Source organism: Chelonia mydas, chromosome 2 (assembly GCF_015237465.2).
Source record: "Chelonia mydas isolate rCheMyd1 chromosome 2, rCheMyd1.pri.v2, whole genome shotgun sequence".
NCBI lineage: Eukaryota > Metazoa > Chordata > Testudines > Cheloniidae > Chelonia > Chelonia mydas.
The window spans coordinates 241,116,638-241,137,635 of NC_057850.1; the positions used below are offsets into that span (position 1 = coordinate 241,116,638).

The 20,998-nt window shown below is 41.5% G+C and overlaps 1 protein-coding gene across 4 annotated transcripts in view; it reads left to right on the forward strand.

Moving 5' to 3' along the window:
- The window catches only part of NCAPG2 (non-SMC condensin II complex subunit G2), a 116,954-nt gene that overhangs the window by 59,424 nt on the left and 36,532 nt on the right, over positions 1-20,998 (forward strand). For all 4 annotated transcript variants that reach the window (XM_043541548.1, XM_043541550.1, XM_043541549.1 and 1 more), the window contains exons 14-19: positions 8,476-8,698; positions 10,845-10,957; positions 11,461-11,634; positions 19,453-19,523; positions 19,786-19,939; positions 20,097-20,270. In XM_043541548.1, the coding sequence (XP_043397483.1) occupies positions 8,476-8,698; positions 10,845-10,957; positions 11,461-11,634; positions 19,453-19,523; positions 19,786-19,939; positions 20,097-20,270 (909 nt within the window). The remainder of the gene's footprint in view (positions 1-8,475; positions 8,699-10,844; positions 10,958-11,460; positions 11,635-19,452; positions 19,524-19,785; positions 19,940-20,096; positions 20,271-20,998) is intronic.

Sequence of the window (20,998 nt, forward strand, 5' to 3'; positions counted from 1 at the left end):
CTTCCTTCCCTGGGAATTTTTCTGCAATGTTCGTTTTATTTTGTTTTATTCCCCTCCCAGGAGATAAAACAAAATTTCTGAAAAATTATTGAAAAGAAAAAAGAATTTCACAGGGTTCTACACATACTGAACAATGCGGAGAAAACAAAATATCAAATAACTACTCACTAAGTGAGCACCATCCATCCCGTGCACAGATGGAGGCAGGGTGCTGTGGAAAAAATAGTATTTTATCCTGTAATTAAAGATTGTGTCATAGTGCACTGGCAACCTTAATTTTGTCATTTACTGACTTTTGAGTGCTTGATTTAGGAAGCATAATGGTCTTTTAATGTAGCCTTTTCTGTTTAATTAAAATAACTTGTTAAGGAAAGTTTATGCAATTGATTTTTCCACTAGGAAAAAGTAGTCTCCAGTAGATTGACAACAGAAAAAGATTTTCCCTAGTAATATGATTGTATTAATTTTTATAGCTTTCTCGTTTTTGTAAAGTTCACTGCCAGCCCTCCTTTCATCAGTAGTTTGTAACTCACAGCCATTTTTTCACTTTATCTTTATTAGTGGGTGGTGAGGGGAGAGGTTTCCGACTATATGCCATTTCATTTTGACCCAAATCCAGGTTTTTTAAGACTTTTTTTGTCACATTTTTTTTTTAAAAAAGTTTTCAATTTGATCTGAAATGAAACGTGAAGTTCTTGCCTTTAGACAGATTCTAAAGATGAATGCACAGCATTCCAATCACAGCATACATTTGTTCTTCTATTATTTGTGAAATAATTTGATTCCATGATTACACACTATCCTAATGCACAGGCAAAAAGAAAAGAATTAAGGTTGTACATGGAACTGTAGCTGTTGCATTTCTGATCCGAGTGCCCATTTAATGTTTTCTATGTGGAAATTGAAGTAGTAGAATTCCTAGGTATTCACACTCAATTAATTACTTAGGCCTTAATGAATGGTATAGCCACATTGCAGTGGGTAACTGCAAAGATCTGCAGTCCTCATTGTGGAAGATCATTGGCAATATGTGGTTGTTTTCACGGCCACTGAATATTGTCTTTTGTGACTGCTATCCAGATATATTAATTTGCACCTTCACAAGTTAAATCTCATTTTACTTTCTGGTCTTGTTACTAGTTTTTCTAGGCTCCCCTAATATTATGTAAAACATACAAGGTTCATGAAAGCATTACATAAAAGTACCATGCAAATATCCATGAGAAGAGTCTCTTTCTTGTAAGAGTGGGGGAAAAAACAACAACCCTGTCCTCCATTCCTATTGTTCTCTGTACATGGTGCAGACACCTATTTTTATTGTAGGTTAGAGTAAGCTTTATTTTGTTTAGTATAAAAAGATTTGAGAGGGAAAGAAACAGGCATGAAATACTAAATTCTTATTGGAATATTAAGATGTAGGTTTCTGGAAATGTTCCCTATGTGGTCTGAGTATTTATTTAAAAAAAACTGATATAGTGATTAAGTTTGCATGCAGAGCTGTATTGTTTAAAATATTCTAAATTTTTTAGTAGAGATGAGCTATAGCAGTAGATTGCTATTAGTTTTATTTCCAGTAGGTTGAGTTAATTAAGCTGCCTCTCCATTGACATGTTGGCTTACTGTGCTTGAAAATTGTTGTGTAAAATGTTTTTCCAAAAGGGAATGTGAGGTAAGCTTTCTCCCTCTGCATGTGCACTAAATTTAAAATTTTTCCAAAATCTATTTACCTTCGTTTTGTTAAAATAGATGGATGTGTTGTTGTTTTAAAACAGACTGTTTAATATTGATACTCTTACATGTTTTGTCATAAGTTACATTTCTTCTTCGAGAGATTTGCACATGTCCATTCTACTCTTGATATTCGTGCTCACAGCCATCAGAAATTTTTCTCTCTGTGATACCCGTCGGGTGGCTCGAGCATCCTTTGCTGCCACATGGTGGTATAAAGGGCCAAGCTGCCCCCAAGCTTCATCAGTTCCTTCAGCCTGAGTGTCATTGGAATTGCTTGGCTTGCCTTAGCCAGTGCTCTGTGTGTTGATTGTAAATTAATTGTACATAGTTTACTAGATGTATTGGTTTAGTACTTAGTATAAGTTTTTTCTTTTTTGGCTCAATTGGGGGTTTTTGTCTGTTACTTGGTACTGTACGATGCCTTGATCACTGGGCTTCATCCTGCGTCTCTTGCACTAGGCCAATGCCTGTGAGCTATCCACACTCAAGCTGCTTTAAGTGTTTAGGAGAAGTGCATATTCATTGTCAGAACTACAGAGACTTTAAGCATTGGACAAGGAAAGACAGAGAAGGCCGGCTAAAGTTTTGCTCATTGAGGCAGCCTTAAGTCCTCTGTCAGAGCCTGGTGAGTCCTACCCTGCACTGAGTGCTTCAGCTTTCATTAGGAGTGCACCTTCTGTGCTGCCTGAGTCCCAGTGCACCATCTGCCTAGGAAGAGGCATAAGACCTCTTAAACAGACCACTGAGAGGGGAAGGTTGCCAGGCATAGGGATCAGAATAGAGTGAGGCCAAAACCTAAGCACTGCTCTTCTGTGGCACCACAGAAGCTGGCACCATTGATTCCAGCACAAAAGCAGGTGCAGTCACGTCTGAAGCCTGAGGGAATGCCTTCTACAACTGTGGTACCATGCCATTCTGAGACCATCTCGGTAGTGACCACACTGGAGTTTTGTGGCAGCAAGAGATCTGCTGAGCCTTTCAGTGCCAGTTTCTCTGACAGTGCAGGAAACTGTGCTCTCCGTACCAGCAGACAGGGGTGTTGCAGCACTTGGTACCATGTCAACCTCCATTGCTTCAAATTGCAAATCCATCAGTACCATCAAAGGGGAAGCTTGCAACATTGGCTGCTCAGTGTCCTTCTCTGACTTGGCACTGGACTCCGACATCATTGGGACTAGCCCCTACTTGGTCTGCAGGGGGGAGAGTTGTCCTCCACTGAATCGGAGATTGGCTCCTATGTTTCCCACCCTCAGAGCCACTTTCATTCCACTCCACTTTGGCACTACTTCTCTGCTCGGGAACCTTTGGCCACCCCCTCAATGGCTAGGGGGTCACCGGGGTCCATTTTGGAATCCATGGGGTTTCCTTCAGGATTCTAGGTCATATCTGAGATGTTCCTGTTCTGTGTCTTCAGAGAGGCATGGGGCACCTACTCGCCAGGCACTCTGTTCCTGAGCCTGGTACCAGTCCCCATACCAAACAGCAAGAGGTGGTTCAGGAGGACCTTGCTGGCTATCTAGTGGAGGAAGAGCAGTGTCAGCTTGTGCTGGCCTCTTCTTCTGGTGAGGCAGTCTCCTTGGGCATTTTGCCTCCCCCAGGAGCTGTTGAAGAGGGTGAGGATCCAGGTGAAGAAGGTTAAAGAATCCTCTTAATGCCTGTTGACATTTTGGCTACAGCTTGGCTTTCAAGAGAGGTCTCCCTATTAACAAGGCTAGTATGGACCCTATTACGGCTCTCTGGCAGACCCCTTCCTCCAGCCTCAATTTAGGTGAGGGTCTCTTGTGTTGTCAGTGTCCAATGAAGGGGACTAACAAGGGGAACAAGATATGACCCCCAAATCAAAAGATGGGGAAAAAAAACCCTACATATGTTTGATATAGCAGTTTTTATTCTACTGGGAGGTTGCAACTCAGGATTGCCAACCAGCCAGCACTTTTGGGATGGGATGGTTTTGATGTTTGGGACTCCATTTTAAATTTAGAGACATGCTGCCAGAGGATGCTAGGTAGGAGTTCCCCTCGTTATCTTATTAGGGGAAATCTGTAGCAAGATCTGTGCTGTAGGCTGCACTGGATGCACTGGACTCGGCAGCTAGGTCCATGGTTTCTGCAGTGGCCATGTGCAGGAGCTGTTGGCTGCAATCTTTGGGGCTTCCACAAGAGATTCAACAGACTTTACAGGACCTGCCCTTTGAAGGGTCTTCACTGTTTTTGGAGCAAACTAACTCTAAAATCCATGGCTTGAAGGACTTCAGGGCAACTCTAAAGTTTTTGCAAAAAGAAAAGGAGTACTTGTGGCACCTTAGAGACTAACAAATTTATTTGAGCATAAGCTTTCGTGAGCTACAGCTCACTTCATCGGATGCATTCAGTGGAAGAAGTTTTTGTGGGTGTATACTCCAGTCCCACCCAGTTAGCACTTACACCCACAGCAGACCCGCTATTACTTTGTCCTTGCTCCTTGGCAGGATCTGCCGAGAAAAAAAGAGTAGGGGTTGTAGATATAGACCTCTTTCTCCTTCTGCCTCAGCATCACGGTCTGTTCCATCTAGACACCCAGGGGAAGCTAAACAGGCATTTTGATGGGATGCTAAAGCTCACCATGCCAGTTTCCATTTTCCCCACACTTGCAAACTGCTTTTCCCACTTCCCCAGTGCTTGGTCCTGGATTAGCTGAGACTGATGGGTATTAAGCACTGGAAGTGGGATATACCCTCCAATTTATTTCTACCCAACCCCCCTGACCTGTCTCTCTTCAGGGGCCACTCACGAGGCACTCCTACTATAGGAGGTTCAGTCTCTCCTTCAGGTAGGAGCCATAGAAGAGGTTCTGCAGTGTCACAGAGGAAAAGGGTTCTTTTCCTGTTATTTCCTAATTCTGAAACCAAAGGGAGATCTCAGACCAATTTTAGACCTGCACCAACAAATACTTCAGAAAGATAGTTTCACGTGGTCACCTTGCCTTCCAGCTTTCCATTATTCTATACCTCTATCCTGGTATGCTGCCCTCAATTTAAGAGATGACTACTCTCATGTGGCATTTTATCAAGGTCACAGAAAGTTTTTCAGGTTCATGGTGAATCACTTTCATTATCAGTTCACTGTGCTGCCTTTTGGCCTGTCAGCAGCTTCTCAGGTTTTCACAAAATATGTCTGGTAGCGGCGTTTCAGAGGAGACTAGGAGTACAGGTCTACGATACCTGGATGACTGGCTAGTTAAGGGCTGGTCCAGGGCTCAGGTTCTCTCCAGTGTACAACTCATCCCATCATCCTTCAAAGCTCTAGGTCTGTTTGTCTAAGTTGATCAGTCTTTCCTTTGTCCAGTGCAGAGAATAGGGTTTTTATAGGCGCACTATTGGACTCTGCTCAGGCCCAAGCTTTCCTTCCAAACAATTCATTCTCTTGTGGCAGACCTTAACGTTCCCCCCAACATCAGCTCAAAACTGTATGAAACTCCTGTATGACTTCATACACATATGTAGTCCAACATGCCAGGCTGCAAATCAGGACTCATCAAAGTTGGCTGGCCTCCATTTATTCACCAAGTTACCGCTGTGCTCACTGTGCCTTCACAGGTACCAACCTTGCTAGATAAGTGGACAGACCCACTCAATGTTTGTGTGGGTGTTCCCTTTGTCTGCCGCGAGCCTTTACTGACACTGGTGATAGATGCATCTGTCCTGGTGTGGGGAGCTTATCTGGATGCCCTCCGAACTCAAAGTTTGTGGGCCTCAAGGGATCTCTTTCTTCACATCAGTGTCAGAGAGCTAAGGGCTGTCTGCCTTGCCTGTCAGGCCTTCCTACCACATGTTAAGGCCAAAAGCTTGTTTGGTGTCTCAGACACTACTGTGGCAATGTTTTACCTCAACAGGCAGGGGGAACCCACTCGTCTCTTCTTTGTCAGGAGGCAGTTCACCTATGGAACTTTTTCATTGCCGATTCAATCCGTCTCGAAGCCGCTTACCTTCCAGGGATGCAGAATGAGTTGGTGGATCACCTAAGCAGATCATTTACAAGTTGTCATGAATAGTTTCTCTGCCCAAATGCATCCAGACAGTTTTCCCAATTTTTCAGACAGACCTATTTGCAAACAAGGGCAACAAGAAATGCCAACAATTTTGCTCCTTACAAGGCCACAGTCATGGTTCCATCGCAGATGGTTTCCTGCTACCCTGGACAAACAAGCTCTACTATGCTTTTCCCCACAATCCCATTCCTACAAAGAGTCCTCCTAAAGAACAAGCAGGATCAGGTCCAAATTATGTTAATAGCCCCAATGTAGCCTTGATACACTGGTTCACCATTGTATTGGATCTGTCAGTTGCAGCTCCAATTTCGCTCCTGTTGTACCTGAACTTGATCTCCAAAGATAATGGTCAGCTGCTCCACCAAACCTGTGGTCCTTCATTTAACAGCCTGGAGGCTCCATGGCAAAGTCCTAGAGGGAGTCTTGCTTGAAGCAAGTTCACCATGTCTTGTTAGAAAGCCCTCTACCAGAGCTGCTTACATGTCAAAATGGAGGCCTTTTTCGGTCTGGTCTTGCCAGTTTGGGGGTCTCGCCAATGCAGTCCTCTGTCCAGCATTTATTTATTATGCTGGATAGAGGACTATTTGTTGCACTTAAACAGCAGTGGTTAATGATTCTTCTACCAAATGATTCTGGTAGTAATATCAGTTTTCCATCCCTTTGTAGATAACCATTCTATATTTTCTAATGATATAACAATCAGATTTGTGAAGGGACTGGAAAAGTTGTATCCTCAAATAAGGGAACTTATCCCCACCAGAACTTGAACTTTAGATTTGTCAAAGCTCATGGGGCCACTATTTAAGCCTCTAACAACATGTTCCTTACTGCACCTATCTCTAAAGGTGGCTTTCCTGATAGCTATCGCTTCGGACAGGAAGGTAGCCAAATTGCGTGCTCTGACATCCGAACCACCTTATACAATATTCTTTTAAGGACAAGGTGTACTTGTGCCCTCATTCAAGATTTCTCTCAAAAGTGGTATTTAATTTTCATATTAACCAGTCAATTTACTTTCCTACATTTTACCCCAAACCACATGCCAACAGAGGAGCAACGTTTGCACACCTTAGATGTCAGAAGAGTGTTGGTATCCTACATAGGGAGGATTAAAGCATTTTGTTTGTCAGCCCAGCTATTGGTGGCCATAGCAGACAGATGAAGGGTCATCCTGTCTCTTTGCAAAGAATTTTGTCTTGGATAACTTTCCGCCTTCATGTTTATGATCTGGTAGGCATTTCCCTGCTGGGCAGACTGACAGTACATTCCATGATATGGCAGGCAGCCTCTAGAGTGTTCCTTGCTCAAGTCTAAATCCAGGACATTTGTGGAGCGGCAGTCTAGTGTTCAGTTCATACCTTTGCATCCTATTATGCTAGTACTCCGTACTCCAGAAATGATGCTAAATTTGGACAAATTGTACTCCAGTCTGTGTGTACATGAACTCCATCATACGTTATGGCTCATGGGTCACTGAGTGGAATATACATGTGCAATCACTCCAAAAAAAAAAATTGCTTCTAGCCTTTCATATCTGTTGTTCTTAGAGATGAGTTGTACATGTCCATTCCACGACTTGCCCTCCTACCCCTTGGCTTCAGAGTTGTCCGACAAGAAGGAACTGAGGGAGCTCAGGGATGGGTGAGCCCTTCATACTGGCATGCACTGGTGCATGGCAGAAGAAGGTGCTTAAACTGCCCTGATTGGTACCACTGAGGAAAAAATTTCTAATGACTGTGCACAGGTGCACGCACACCTGGAATGAACATGTGCAATACACGTTGAGGAACAACAGTTACAAAAGGTTAGTAACTGTTTTTCTTTAAATAAATAGGAAATGTGTACTTTTGTTAAGTATTGGATGTTGGAAAATATGTTTTCAATAAGCCCTTATTAGTAAAGTGATTATTAGGAGAGGCTGATCTATTGAGCTGCATGCGGTAACACCATATTTTGTAACCACAAAGGAAATACTGCTGTATTTAGTGAGCCAGAAGGAAGATGATTTTTCAGTGCCTAATAACAATTCCAAAACTTTTTTTTGAAATCACATATCTAAAAGCATAGACCTAATTAATTCAAGACCTTGCCACAGAAATGACAGATGTAGAGTAGTAGCATTACTGTTGCATAACTAAGAATTTACTTTCTGCATTCCATGTCTGTAATGCAGTAGCTGAGACAGGACTGAAGTAGTGGCAGCTGATGGCATGGGCTAATCTTTGGTGGATATATCTGGAAGGGAGCTTGTGCACTAGTCACCCTTACAGATGCCTCAGAACCTAAAATTTTCATAGGTAGGGAATTTAACTCTCTCTGAAGCTGGGAGTGAGACCTGAGTAAGAATCCTGAATAACAGTTTTTGCGATGATATTTTCAAAGTATTACTACTGCAGGTAAGTAATTCTTCCTTATCAACTGAACAGAATAAAGAATTTTAGGTACACTGGATTGTAATTGCGAGAGTTGGAATTTGACTAATACACTCAATATGCTATGTATTGCACCTGAATAATGCTATAGTACTGGTTCTATATAGTGCTATGTATTTTAGTATTTTACTTTAAACAATACATTTTACTTTTGTTCAGTCAGTGTTTTGGTGCAGAAAGTACTGTTAACCAAAAAAAATTGTAATATCTTGTTTCTCTTTCCCTTCTTCTGTTGCCCCTTTAACTTCCTCCCCTTCTCACTTTTAAAAAAAAAAAATTTCAAAAGTTCTGGAAAATTTGTCCCATGGAGCATCTTCTGACTCGTCTTGAAGTTGATTCACGTCCTGTGTCACGCCGCTTAGTAAATCTCCTATTCAACTCTTTCTTGCCTGTTAATCAACCTGAGGAGGTATGGTGTGAACGCTGTGTTACACTAATCCAGATGAATCCAGCAGCAGCCAGAAAGTTCTATCAGTATGCTTATGAGTATACTGCTCCCACCAACATAGGTAAAGTACTGGACGCTACAAGCGTCCTGGAAATGTCAATTTTATATTACTTGTTTAACACTTAGTTTGTCTCCAATACTTGCGGGCCTTCAGTATTGTCAAGTGGCTGACTCTACAAAAGTCTCTTCTGAAAAATTCTTCCAAATTTCCCTAATAGAAAATGTTATTAGACCAGCAGTATCAGGGAGATACATTGCAGGAAGTTTTGTTTCTAGCGAAGAATGCTATTGAATCCATGCCAGCAAGCAAACTAGCAGAGTGGTTTTATTTCCAGAACTTGCTAATGTCAGAAAGAAATAAGGAATCTGCACAGCTTGATTCCACGCTCAAGACATCAGGTCACCCAAAGAACAATCCCTACACATGCATTCTAGAGATGAGGGTGGTTGTGTGGACACTGAGAGATTTCAAAGATAGTAGTCTAATTATGTGTTCTGTAAATATTGTGGATTTATGTCCGGGGGGGAGCGATGGTTATCACGGCACATAAGACTCAGTCACTTTTACTCCCTACCTTCAGGGAGAGGGAGTCTTCCTTGTGGTTGCTGGGTATCCTCTCCCTGACACCAACCAGCCTCTCAGCCAATCGACCACGCTTCTCCGGACTATGCCAGCCCTAACTTCATCTTGCAGGTTAACAATAGGTGCACCCTGAATCCCTTGGAATCATTCCTTTTTGATATCAAGCCCCTGACATTGGTTACTCACAGAAATTCCAGATCATCAGCCTCCAAAGGTGCAGTGTACCCCAGATTACCAGTTTTATCTTAAACCATTGCTTCTGTAAACCACATAGTACTTGTAAGCACTTACAATAAAACAAAAGTAGATTTGTTTTAAGAAAGAATAAAGATTTAACTAGAAGTGAAAGAAAGTGATGGGAACAACTGATTACAACACAAAACAAAATCATAACATGTGAACCTAGGTTTACTCTCGTTATCTTTCCTATATAATAAAGTAAGCTTCCTACCCCCAGAAAGTTCAGCCCCGTGGAGAGCTGGCTGGTTTCACAAGAATCAGGATCCAAACATTCATGAAAGTCCCCTGCTCCTTAAAGGATTTCTTCAGTGAATGGATACAGAACCTTTCCTTACATTTGGTGATACAAATGTACAACAGTCTTTTGTCTTTATTCACAACCAGGGTGATCTTCTGCCTGCTATAATGTTTTTGTCACCTCCAAGTGGTTTATATTGTTTTCTGTTGTCTTTGATGGCTTTCCATTGTTCTGGGTTGTGGCAAAGGTAAATAATAGAGCCTTTCATTACTTTGCTGTCTGAGTGACAGCTCCCTCTTGCTTTAATGGCTCATCACCAAGACACACTACCCCGATGACTTAGGGTACATCTACATTTAAAATGCTACCCATCCTCCTAGGTAATCCATTTCCCCAAGAGAAAGTAGCTAGGTCAATAGAAGAATTTCTCCATTGACCTAGTGCTGTCTGCACTGCGGGGTTTAACAATGCCACTCTGGTGTGGATTTTTCACCACGGTAACTCAACAGCCTAATCTTCTAGTGTAGACCAGGCCCAATTTTTACGCCCAAGTCCATAAAGCATACTTTCAATATAAATACATTATTCTTGAAATATTATCCATCCATACATACATCTTGAAATGGTTGAGTCTTGACCAGGAGTTTTCTGTAGATACCTTACGTTACTCATTATGGATAAATCTTCTGTAAGACTGAGTTTGGTGCAGTGGGTGTCTTAGCTCTGAGGTGAGAGTTTGCAGATAACAGGGGACCCTTTGCCAAAGAGCCTCCATGTCACAGAGAGCCATCATGTTTTGAGAATAGTCCATTGAAGTAATAGCTATTGCAAATAAATTTAGTATAGCTTCCTGTGATCTTTTCTCTGGAGAAAAATACCGGACAAGGGGATTGTGTATTTTTTGTTTTTTGTTTTGTTGTTTTAAATGATTGGATCAGAAAGGGTGGTGATTACTTAAACCACAAGTGTTTCATATTTGAATATTAAATTTCCTTTAATGGAATTGGTATCTTATATACTAGCTGTGTCTGCTTCTTATCTCCCACTTCCTCAAATAATTTTTATAATTACCTGTAATATCATCTGTTGCTGATAAAGGGTTCTTAAGTGGAATGGTTGTCTAAATTATCTACTTTTAAAATTTAGCTAAATTCATGCTCACTATTCGGCGCTGCTTGAATGCCTGCATCCAGAGAGCAATAAAAGAAAATAAAGATGATGAAGATGAAGAAGAAGAAAGTGAAAAGGAGAATATAAGTGTAAGTAAAATAAGGCTTTTACTTTATGCTGAGCACTAACAACTTTTTAAAATAGCACTTATGTTGTGAGAGACAGGAAAGTGAACATGAAAGAGGGAGACCGTAAGGGGAACAAATGGTGATCTCTAGGGATAGGAAGACAGGAAAAAGTGGCGATCAAGCCACTACTGTGATGTGAGAAGAGTGGCAAGTAGCTTAAGAAGCAAGAGGAATTCCAGGCATACTTAAAATGGGTGCTTGTCTCATGCTGATGGTTATTCTAAGTATACAATAGTAGAAATGATTTTGCAATTGTATTTATTCAAATATGGATCTATCAAAATGACTATATTTATGCACAGATTAAGTCTGAGTTGTGGCATTCACATCCCCATATAGTAAACATAGCTCCTTTGTTAAATGAAGAGTTCAGAAAAACGTTTTCAATTTTTGAAACATAATTTTAACCTTCATTCATATTATACAGTGTTAGCTATTTTAATCCCCAAATGTTTGCATTTCAGATGCTAAATAATGTGTTGTCAATAAACGATGTGGCTTCCATGGCAAGTTTACTGGAGATTACTGTAATTCTCTGGAGAAGTATTCACAAAGCACTGGATCACAATGAAGAAGCCAAAGGTTACACAATCAGAAAGTTTGCCTCTGTACTGCCGGAATATTTTAAAGCTTTTAAGGTAAACTTTAATATCACAGGTTAAAAATTGTGGCAAATTTAAAATATAGATGAATGACTTCCTAGAAACCTGTATTTTTATTTTAAATTATTTTTAATTCTAGTGCTTGCATGGCATATGAGCGCATGTCCCTTGTCTGTCTTTCTGCAATTGTGTTTTCATATGGTGTTTGGATGATGCCATGAACTAAAAAGTGGCTGGAGTGAGGTCCTTGGAATTTCCTAAACAAAAGAGGTTTCAGAGTAGCAGCCGTGTTAGTCTGTATTCGCAAAAAGAAAAGTAGTACTTGTGGCACCTTAGAGACTAGCAAATTTATTTGAGCATAAGCTTTCGTGAGCTACAGCTCACTTCATGCATCCGATGAAGTGAGCTGTAGCTCACGAAAGCTTATGCTCAAATAAATTTGCTAGTCTCTAAGGTGCCACAAGTACTCCTTTTCTTTCTAAACAAAAGAGAGTGCTCTAATTTCACAAAGAGTCTGGCAAATAGGTCCTTATAATTTTAATGATTGAAACAGAAACAAATATGTAACTATTTGTTCTCTTTTGATTATCCTCCTAGATCTCTATTGCATGTGCTCTTGGTCTCTTGGCACCATGGTAGGAAGTCTCGAAAAGCAATGGCTCTTGAGGCTCCCCTGCAGAACAAAATATTCAGTGTTAAGTCATATGAGGAGTTTCCCCCCACCATTCTGAATAATCACTACCCCAGTTCCTCTTTCACTACTTGAGCAGACAACTTAGAAACACCAGACTCTTCTTCCCCTCCTTGCACTTGTTTTTGCTATCTTAATTCTGCCTTGTGGTGAGCATTCTCTTGATGCACTTGCTCATTGTTAGGCGTTGACATGTTTGGCTCAGTTAGTTCCATTAATCTTCATAGTGTTGGCCCAGTTGATCTGTTCACCTAGTCCTGAGATATTCCTCATGAGAGATGCCAAGCTCTGTTCGTTACTAATTGTACATGTGCTGCCTGTGATGCCTTTGGAAGGATCATCCAAATGAAGGTTTCTCTTATTTGTGTGAGTTGTGCTCTGAGAGCCCTCAAGGACTGTGAAAGCCATCTGAAGGCTTCCTTAGTGGAAGAATTATCCTTTCTTCTTTGAGTAGTGTCCCTAAGGGTGCTCCACTCTTGGAACATTTTTGCCCTCTGCACCTCACATCGGAGATTTTAGGTAGCAGTGCCCGTTTGGCCTGCACATACACCTTGTGCCATGCACCAGTGCAATATAGCGTTGCACAGGTGAACCGCCCTCTCAGTTCCTTCTCAGCCGCCTTGGCCCAAGGTGGAGCCTCAGTAGCCTCTGAATTGAAATTACCTAACTTGTATTTTTTTTTCTCTTGTTCAAGATATTTTGTGTTAGTTCATGGAGTTTCTGTTAGTTCTTATACTCCCTTTTTTCTTTTTTGAGTTTTAAAAAAAATTCTTATTAGAATAGTGAACTGTTCACCATCTATAGTTATTTTTTCTTTTTTCTTCCATCTGGGGAAGTGGAACCTGGAAAGGATATGCCCAGCTCCCCCGGGTTTAAATGTTATCTTTCCTGCCAAGAGGCTATTCCGGTCAGTGACAGACATAACCGGAGTCACATGTCCCTCAAAAGTATAATTTCTGCCAGAAATTAAGGTCAAGGGCCAGAAAACTCTGAAGTAAAACTGCAACATGAAATATATGGGAGAATATGGGTAAAACAGAGCAGGAGACATACAATTCTTCCCCAAGGAATTCAGTCACCAATTTAATTAACGCATTAATTTTTTAACTAGTGTCGTCAGCATGGAAGCATGTCCTCTGGAATGGTGGCTGAAGCATGAAGGGGCATATGAATGTTCAACATATCTGGCACGTAAATACCTTGCAATGTAGGCTACAAAAGTGCCATTCAGACACCTGTTCTCACTTTCAGATGGCATTGTAAATATGAAGCAGGTAGCATTATCTCCCATAAATGTAAACAGTCTTGTTTCTCTTAGTGATTGGCTGAACAATAAATAGGACTGAATGGACTTGTAGGCTCTAAGATCCCAAGATCACAAATGGGAAATAGACACCACCATTCTCCACTGCATATTTCTACACTGGGGCATCCCTAAGATAGACTTATTTGCCACAGTCAAAAACAGCAAATGCTCCCAGTTTTGCTCCAGGGCCGGTCTGGGTCACCACTCTCTCATATGCCTTTCACTTCTAATGGAACAGAAGTCTCCTCTGTGCATTTCCACCAATTCCTGTAATATCCACGATCCTGCTTAAGATAGAGGGGAAAAAAACAAGGTTATACTTGTAGATCGCATGTGGCCAAGACAAATGTGATTCCCCTACCTTACTCAGCTTGCTGTTTGCCAACCAATCACTCTCCAGCCACTCATTTGCTCTCTGAGGTGATGGACCTGGCTGGCATCCTAAATCTACAGGTTCTCTGGCCTAAGGCATGTGTGGTCAATGATTCAAGAGCTTAGAAATGATGTGGTCTGAGGACGTAAAGGCGGTGCTGTTACATAGCAGGAAAAAACTACTCATGACACACATATCCAAAAGTGGAAGAGATTCAAACTCTGATGTGACTCAAGACATTTTCCTCCTACATCCTTTCCACTATCATCTGTGCTAGATTACATCCTAGAACTAAAAAGGTCAGGATAATCTCTAACTTCTGTAAAAGTGCACCTCGCAGTGTCACAGCCTTCCATCATAAGATAGAGGGTTATTCTGCTTTTTCTTATCCCACAAGAAGGTTTCTCAAAGGTCTGGGTAACCTCTTCTTAGAAATCTGATGCCATACACCAACACTGAACCTCAACTTGGTCCTCAGTGTCTAAGACCACCTCCTTTCAAATCATGGCTACCTGCTCCCTTCTACACCTCTCTGAAAACTGCATTTCTAGTAGCCATAACTTTTGCTTGAAGAGTGGGAGAGAGAGGGGTTCTAATGGCATATTTCCCCCCCTTTCCAGTCTTATTTAAAGATGTCACACTACAACTGCAACCCAAGTTCCTACCAAAAATATATTTGGACTTCCACATAAACCAATTTATCCACCTCCTAGTTTCCTTTCTGAAACCACACTGAAACACGCTCAATGTCAGGAGTGCTTGCACTAGCCTCCTATCTAGATAGGACTAAACCCTTCAGGAAATTTCCCATACTATTTCTCTCCATTGTGGACAGATCTAAGGGATCCTCAATCTGCAAAAAAAGACTCTCTAGGTCAGGGGTCGGCAACTTTTCAGAAGTGGTGTGCCGAGTCTTCATTTATACACTCTAATTTAAGGCTTCGCATGCCAGTAATACATTTTAATGTTTTTTAGAAGGTCTCTCTATAAGTCTATATGTTATATAACCAAACTACTGTTATATGTAAAGTAAACAAGGTTTTCAAAATGTTTCAGAAGCTTTATTTAAAATTAAATTAAAATGCAGATCTTATCAGTTTAGTGTGATCCTTGCTGAGTTTTCCAATGTCTGGCACGTATTTGGATACTTTAAGCTGCACACAGGCTTCTGAGTGATCAGTTAACCAGTTAACCAGCTCTGAGAGGGACAGAGGACAGATTTCATGTGTGAAAATACCTGTTCACACAGGTATGTGGATCCAAATGCTGAAAGCATTGCAAACACAATTTTCTTCAAACAGTTAAATTTCACTGGCAGGGACATCCAGCAGGTCAGAATAGAGGCCCTATGATCTCTCTCGGTAGCTTCAAGTGCGCTTCACAGATCCCCAAACTTTGTCTGCAGTTCTGAGCTTTTTAACTGAATGAGTTGCATTTCAAAATCTTCAACACCAATCCACTGAAATACAGACACATCCAAGGCGCTTTCGTTGAACTTTTCAGGTTTAATTAGAAAAGAAAGCATTGGGCCAAATAGCTGGAAATCTTGAAATCTGTCAGAAAATTCTGATTCCAGTTCTTGCATGTACTTTCCAATCTCATCGACATTGACAGTGCAATGTGTCGATAGCTCTTTTATGAGTTGGAAGTAGTGGAAAGTAGAAGTTTGAATATTCCTGGAAAAAACTGCTTAGTTTCACAACAAATGCTTTCCAGGCTTCATAAAGATCCAGAACTGTTTGCCCTGCACCCTGGAGACAGAAGTTGAGTTTGTTTAGGTGAGCGGTGATATCAGTTAGAAACATAATCTTACACAGCCATTTGTCATCATCCAGTTCAGAGTAGTTTTGTTCTTTTTCCGACAAAAAGGCCTTGATTGCATCAAAACAGTTTACAAAGCGCATCAAAACCTTGCCACGACTTAGCCACCAAATGTTGCTGTGAAGTGGGATGTCGTTATAAGCACTGTCCATCTCTTCTAGCAGTGCTTGAAATTGTCGGTGAGTCAAAGCAGATTGAGCAACAAGGAAATTCACAATTCACACCACTGTATTCATCACATTATTAAGCTCTGAATTAGACATTTTAGCACAAAGGTTTTGTTGATGGATGATGCAGTGAAATTTGACTGTTGGACGGCCAATTTGATCTTCAAGTAACTTTACAAATCCCTTCTGTTTTCTGACCTTGGCAGGAGCACCATCTGTTGTCACACAAAATATTTTTCTGATGTCAACTCCTTGTTCTTCAAAATGGTGTACAAAACTTTCCAGTTTATCTTCCCCCTTTGTTGTGCCATGCAGGGGTTTCAGGCAACAAAGTTCCTCTTGGATTTCATTGGAAGCACAATATCTTGCAACAGCTGCCAAACGTGGAATGTCGTTTATATCCACGCTCTCATCAACTGCAACACTAAACACTGCTGTGTCTTTCAATGCAGTTGTCTGCTTTTCCTTAATGTTTTCTGCCATTTCACTTATGCGTCTCTCAACTGTTCTGGCAGAGATGGGCAGTTCTTTTATTCTAGATATGATTGTATCTTTATTTGGCAAATCATTGAACAAAATCTCCAAACTGCTGAAAAAAACTTTTTATATATTCCCCATCTGTAAATGGCTTTCCTTTTTTTGCAATGCACTGTGCAATCTTGTAACTTCCTTCTCTAGCTTGATTTTTACTTACACTTAAGCTTTTAAAAACACTGCTTTGCTTCTCATAGGCTGCTACTGCCTTTTTGATCAATTCAGTCGTCTACTTCGTCAAGAGAGGTTTTCTCATGCTTCGTTTCAAAATGTCGTCAAACACTTGATGTGCAACAAACAACACTTTCGTAAGAGAAAGCACAAATAGCACGGTCCTTCTTTTCAATAAATCCAAATGCGTCAGTCCAAGCAGGCTGAAATGATCAGACATCTAGCTTCGCTTTCTTAGGAGCTGCCATTTTGTCAAATGTTCCCTTCAACTCTCAGTGGGGAAAAACAATGGCGATAGAAGGCAGGCATGAGGTCAAACGCAGCATGGTCTGGTATAAGCAATTTTAAGATGGGGGTGCTGAGCTGCACCCTCTCTTGTCTCATGTGCAACCCTCACTGTCCCAGGCTGGGGACAGTGGGCCACAGCAGGGAGGTTGCAGAGCACTGATCCAAGGCCAGGAGCAGAGCCCAGGGTGGCCTGCTGGCACTCCAGGCCGGAAAGCAGGCTGAGCAAGGCTGGAGATCCAGACCCTGGCTGGCAGGAGGTCAGCGGCTGGAACCCCAGATCAGCAGCTGAAGTAAGTGGAGCTGGCCACTGGTACCCCAGACCAGCAGCAGGCTGAGCAGGGCCGGAGGCCTGGACCCTGTCTGGGAGGGGGGCCTGAACTCCAACCGGAAGGAAGGTGAGTGGGGCTGCAGCCAGGGACCCCTGCTGGCAAGGGGCCAGAAGCCGGAACCCCAGAGCTGCGACTTAGCACCTCAGCCCGCCCCCACTCTGGGGTTCCGGCTCCTGCCAGCCTGGGTCTCAGCCCGCTGCCAGCCTGGAGTTCCTTCACCCAGGCCAGCAGCGGGCGCTGAGTGGGACCAGCGAGGGACCCCGGCTGGCAGGAGCCGGCAGCGGAAACCCCAGAGTGGCGGCAGCTCAGCCCACCGCTGCGTGCCATCAAAAATCGGCTCGCGTGCCACCTTTTGGCACACGTGCCACAGGTTGCCGAACCCTGCTCTAGGTGGATATCGAGGTGCATTACCTACTGCTATCAGTCTCGTGATCTTCAGCCTCTTTCTAGAGTATGAACTCACTCCACGAGATTGCTCTCCACTTCCATAGCCTTCCTCAGAAACGTTCCAGTTGCAGAAATATGAAGCCACGATTTAGACATGTGCTCATACATTAGCTGAACATTATGCAGTCTCTCACAGCTCAGTGTCCAATGCCATATTTGGCTTCACTGTCTTATCCTCAATTCTAGACTCGACTCTGAAGCCCCACCTCTCCCTTAGAGGTCACCCACAGGGACACTACTTGAACGAAAAAAGGTTACTCACCCTTTGCAGTAATTGTGGTTCTTCTAGATGTGTCCCTATGGGTGTTCCACTGCCTGCCTTCCTCCTCTGCTTCAGAGTTCTTTCCAATGAGCTCTGCAGTAGAGAGAGAACTGAGGGCATTTTTCCCGCACAGCACTATATAGCCCTGGTGCAGGGCACAAGATGAAGAGGGAACATGTGTGAGCTGAATGGACACTGCTACCTAAAATCTCCAATTTGAAGCACAGGGGGCGCAAGCGTACCTAGAGTGGGACATCCATAGGGAGACACATCTTGAAGAACCACAGTTACTGCACAGGGTGAGTAACCTTCTCTCTTAATCAGAGCTGGCTTTGAGCCAAACTCGGACAAGCTTTTCAGCTTTGGCAGTCTCTTTGACCTAGTTGTTGACATGCTTTCTGGTATTGATGAAGCAGCATGGATCTGAAAAGCGGTCTGAACAGAGTCTTAGTTTCAAGAAGAACAGGAACTCGGGCAAGAGGCTCTCTTCTGCCGGAAAAGCAAAACTGTTCTTTTTCTGTGAATGTTACCATTTTGTTGTCGTTTTTTAAAAAGAGGGAGACACTCTCACTTGTTATCCAGATGGGACTAAACTTGTACATAAATTTTTTATGTTGTATTTCATGGAGCTAAGTCCAGAGGAGACACTACCTCTTCAAACACAATTTAAACAGAGAAGATTTTGACATAAAACTGGTAAGATCTTGAAAGCGTCTCTGTCTGGTTTTCGGATGCATGCCGCTAGATCCAAAGTAACCTCTAAGTCACTTATTTTTTTTATATTTCAGTGACACCTAGGGGCTCCAATGAGTGCTCTGTTGTGCTAGGTGCTGCACAAACCTATCTAAACAAGGATATTGAAGGCTGCTACTTGATGTTTAATCCCTATATTTAGGCAGCATTACCATTGGCTTTGAATCTAGGTCCCATGCCCAATTTTGGAAAGTAATCGCACAGTCATTTAACTAGTTCTCAGACCCACCTCTTTGAGGGATGACTGATAGTTAATCTTCCAACATTAGGGATCTGTGGTGAAAATGGTTAGAGAACAAAGATTATCTAGTACGAATAAATTGCCACTATAAAGCTACACTCCTCACCCTGTGTATACCCATTTCTTTGGATTCTATTTCTAATACATTGTTTAAATGGAAAGGAATTGGATGGAGTCATGGCCATGCATCTTCATATAAACTTAAAGTAAATGTTTTCTTCTGGTAGCAGAGCATGTATATGGCCACCAGGAGCACATGCACTCCCAAGTATATGAATCTGACAATCCACTCTAAGTATTTCTTTTCAATGCTGTTTCTGGTGGTTCTTTAATGGGTATGAAAATTCTGCAGTGACAGAATCCACTCCTCGAAAAAAGGTGCTTAGATTCTTGTTGTCTTCTGCGACTATTAGTCAGATGGGTTCAGTCCTTTTTTTATAATTTTGGTTATTTTGTTTTTTTTAATCCTAGGATGATCGTTGCATGATTCCATTAGTTATTCTGGCATCTTTCATGCCAGCTTCTGCTATTCCTACATTCAGGTACTATTTCCTTACTGTCAAAATTGAGGTGGGGGTGCTCTGTTGTTCGACTTTAATTTTATGTTTTTATTTGGTATACATTAAAATACCCTCAATGAAGAACATATCAATTCAGGACAATTGATAACTTAGTAAAATCTGTAGGGCCAATAGGCCTATAAACTGTTTTGTTAATATTTCAGATATCATATCAGTTCATTTTGTCTGCGTCATTGCTGTGCTAATGAATAAAAACAGCTGCTATATCTGAAATTGTTTTCAGCTGTGGTGTGATCTCTAAATTGAGGAATCTTGAGAAGGGAGCTGATGAAAATAAATACTCCACCCTGATAGACTGCTTGTGTCGCTGGGGACAAGTGGGACACATTATGGAGTTAATCTGTGATTGGATGTCCAGTGAGATGACGCCAAGAAAGGTTTGCCAAGAAAACACTGAATTCTACCTCTTTGTTGCATTATATAATCTGGTTCTATTTGTCCTTTATAGTAATTACTTATCCTCCAGATTAAAGTTTATTGTAGTATCCTTTGTATCTCATTGATTAATGGGCTTCTTCTCTCGTCCACATTTAGAGCAATACAGCATCTGAGCGGCGAGTACGTATCCAAGTAACAAATGAGTCAAAACCAGAATTAGCACTTGATTATCTAGAATATTTATTAACTCATTCCATGAATCGGGATTGCCTGCTATCTGTCCCCGGAAAGAAATTGAACCAGCTTTTGAAAGTACTTGGAGCTGCAAAGGTAATATTTGCAGAATATTGAATGTAAAGCACTATTTAATGTGACACAGTACCACTACTGAAATTTAGATTTAACATTTTTTCTTCAAAAGTCTCAGTAAGATCCACTACCCCTCCATCCTTTGGATCTTCTGCCATCACACTCATGATGATAAGAACTGATGAAATGCTTTAATGAAAAGAATGATCAAAAAGCTATCGATAGTGTTTAATGGTCTCTTCCTTTCTGAAAGTGTACTGCCTGAACTTGACCAAGCTGTCTTCTGCATATTTGATGCTTTAACAGTTGTGACTAACAATCTGAGGTTAGCTGTACCTCTTTATCTGTTGCAAATGTAACTATTGTAATTTAAAACTTGCATGCCTCTGAACTTTGTGAATAACTAGCAGTTTAGATCATGAATAGAAATAAATTATAGGACTGCAAGACTTACTCCAAGATTTTCAAAAATCTCTAGTTTTTTTTGTAGGTGCCTCAAACTTGTCCAATTTGAGACATGTTAAAGGAGCCTGACTTCCAGAGGATAGGTGCAGACCATTTTTTTGAAAATCAAGCCCCTTTGAAGTGTAAAGTTTGGCACTGAAAAAACAAAGTGGTCAAAAACACCCCAGTCACTTTCTGAAAATCTTGGCTTATTGAAAATAAATTTGAAGTTGAATTTCAGTCTTTAAGCAAAAGCAAAGTGCAGAACAGGACTTCCTGAAAATATATTTTGTTTTTAAATATAA